The 2,009-nt window shown below is 34.7% G+C and overlaps 1 protein-coding gene across 1 annotated transcript in view; it reads left to right on the top strand.

The window, feature by feature from the left end:
- Positions 1–698, top strand: part of LOC104993773 (putative bifunctional UDP-N-acetylglucosamine transferase and deubiquitinase ALG13) — a gene marked incomplete at its 3' end in the record, with an annotated part of 4,736 nt that extends 4,038 nt beyond the window's left edge. Inside the window, exon 4 of the mRNA XM_010847168.1 lies at positions 652–698. Coding sequence (XP_010845470.1) covers positions 652–698 — 47 coding nt within the window. The remainder of the gene's footprint in view (positions 1–651) is intronic.
- Between the last annotated feature and the right edge of the window lie 1,311 nt (positions 699–2,009).

A 2,009-nucleotide genomic window follows, 5' to 3' on the forward strand; every position in this document is an offset into this window, starting at 1 on the left:
TTAAGTAGCCAGCTGTGTTGAGTCAGATACTTCTTGCAAAACTTTAGAGGCTGGCGATTGACCTGTTGTTTTGTGTTGAATATTGAAAATTGTGTGCTAACAATTTTATCATCCATAGACTAGCGAAATTATACACTGCTCGGAAACAGGACTGACCTAAACCTTTTCACTTTAATGTGGGAGGGGGGTGGTAATGAATATTACTAGGAGGTCATTGTTTTTATTAAATAATTTCTCTGATTTGTAGTTATCTTTCTTTTATGTGTGACTAAGATTCATAAACATATTTAATTAAAAAATAATTTTATGTGATTAAATTGCATAGTTCTAGACTTAACACATTTACTAAATACCTTGTTAGCTTCTATTCTTACACTAATTGCATTTTTATTGTGCCTTTTAAATCTCCCATATTACTGTCCTTATAGCAAACTAAGATCTTTAAGTCGACTTTTTTTTTTTTTCAGAATAAGTTTATGTTAATAAATAACTATCACAGTATCCCAAGCTCAAAGAAAGTTATAGTGTGTTGTACAACTTTTTCATCTAAAACAGTGTTAAGCACCTAAAAAAAAATTGTTGAACTTGCAAAAACTTCTACCTCCTAGGTACAGAATGTTTTTAAAAACTTTATGTACTCTTTATGTTTAGGAAAGTGCTGGCCAGCTGGAAATAAGAGCTCTTTCTCTAATTTATAAGTAAGTTGAATCTGTTTGTTGAGAGAGAGAGAGAGTGTGTGTGTGTGTGTGTGTGTGTATTAAGATTTCTAATAGAGTCCCTCAATGATTGAGAATATTTGAGGTTTGATATATTGATATGTAAAATGAAGCAGTGTAAGCAAAGTCAATGACATAATTTGTGTCCATTTGAATGGGATAATAAAGGGTTTTAAGAATTGCCAGTATTATTCCTTTAGAAAATCAGAATACTCTAGAATTTTTGTATATTTAACTTTGTGCCTCTTGTGCATGCATGCTCTATGGGGCAATATCACTTCCAACAGGGTAGAAATTGTTTCCTGAGGACAAAAAGATACTAGATATTACATTGGTTTATGATCTTCAAAGGATTACGGTTCATAAACATATGATTATAGCGTGTATGTGTGTGTGTGTATATATATACACACACACAAACTAGATATATATTTGTTGTAATAAATTTTTATAAGGAAATTAAGAAAAGTATTTCTTTGTTCTTTAGAGAAGCAGTAATGGTGTAAAAATTTGAAGGACACTGCTCTATTGCTTTGCGGAGAAGACAGTGGCACTCCACTCCAGTACTCTTGCCTGGAAAATCCCATGGATGGAGGGGCCTGGTAGGCTGCAGTCCATGGGGTCGCTAGGAGTTGGATACGACTGAGCGACTTAACTTTCACTTTTCACTTTCATGCATTGGAGAAGGAAATGGCAACCCACTCCAGTGTTCTTGCCTGGAGAATCCCAGGGACAGGGAGCCTGGTGGACTGCCATCTATGGGGTTGCACAGAGTCGGATACGACTGAAGCGACTTAGCAGCAGCAGCAGCTCTATTGCTTTGAAAGTTCTGTTTAGGTCTTTAAAACTGCAAAGTAGCATTTCTGAAAGCATAGGCTTTTGAAAATAGCTATAAAATGTGGGTTGTAGGGAATCTTGTTCATTTAAGGAGTTGGATCTGTGGATGACTTCTTCATTCTTAGGATGTGAGATGGAACATACCTTGATAGAGTCAGAACTGTCTTGTATGGGAACTTGTTCAAAGGTAGTGTTTTGCAGTCTGCTTATCCTTCCCTAAATCCAGCAAGAAGTAATACAGAAGAGGTATTGAGCAGGTAGCTAATCAGATGATGCTTTTAAATAGGGAACCAGTTTTTAAATTGGCCTTCTTTTTGTTTTTGTATGGCTCTAGCTAAGAATGCTTTATAAAATTTTTTAAATGGTTTAAAAAAATCAAAAGAAGAATAACATTTCATGGCATATGAAAATTATGTAAAAGTCAAATTTCAGTGTCCATAAATAAAGCATTATTGG

This window comes from Bison bison, unplaced genomic scaffold, assembly GCF_000754665.1.
Source record: "Bison bison bison isolate TAMUID 2011002044 unplaced genomic scaffold, Bison_UMD1.0 scf7180017849431, whole genome shotgun sequence".
In the NCBI taxonomy this organism is placed as follows: Eukaryota; Metazoa; Chordata; class Mammalia; order Artiodactyla; family Bovidae; genus Bison; species Bison bison.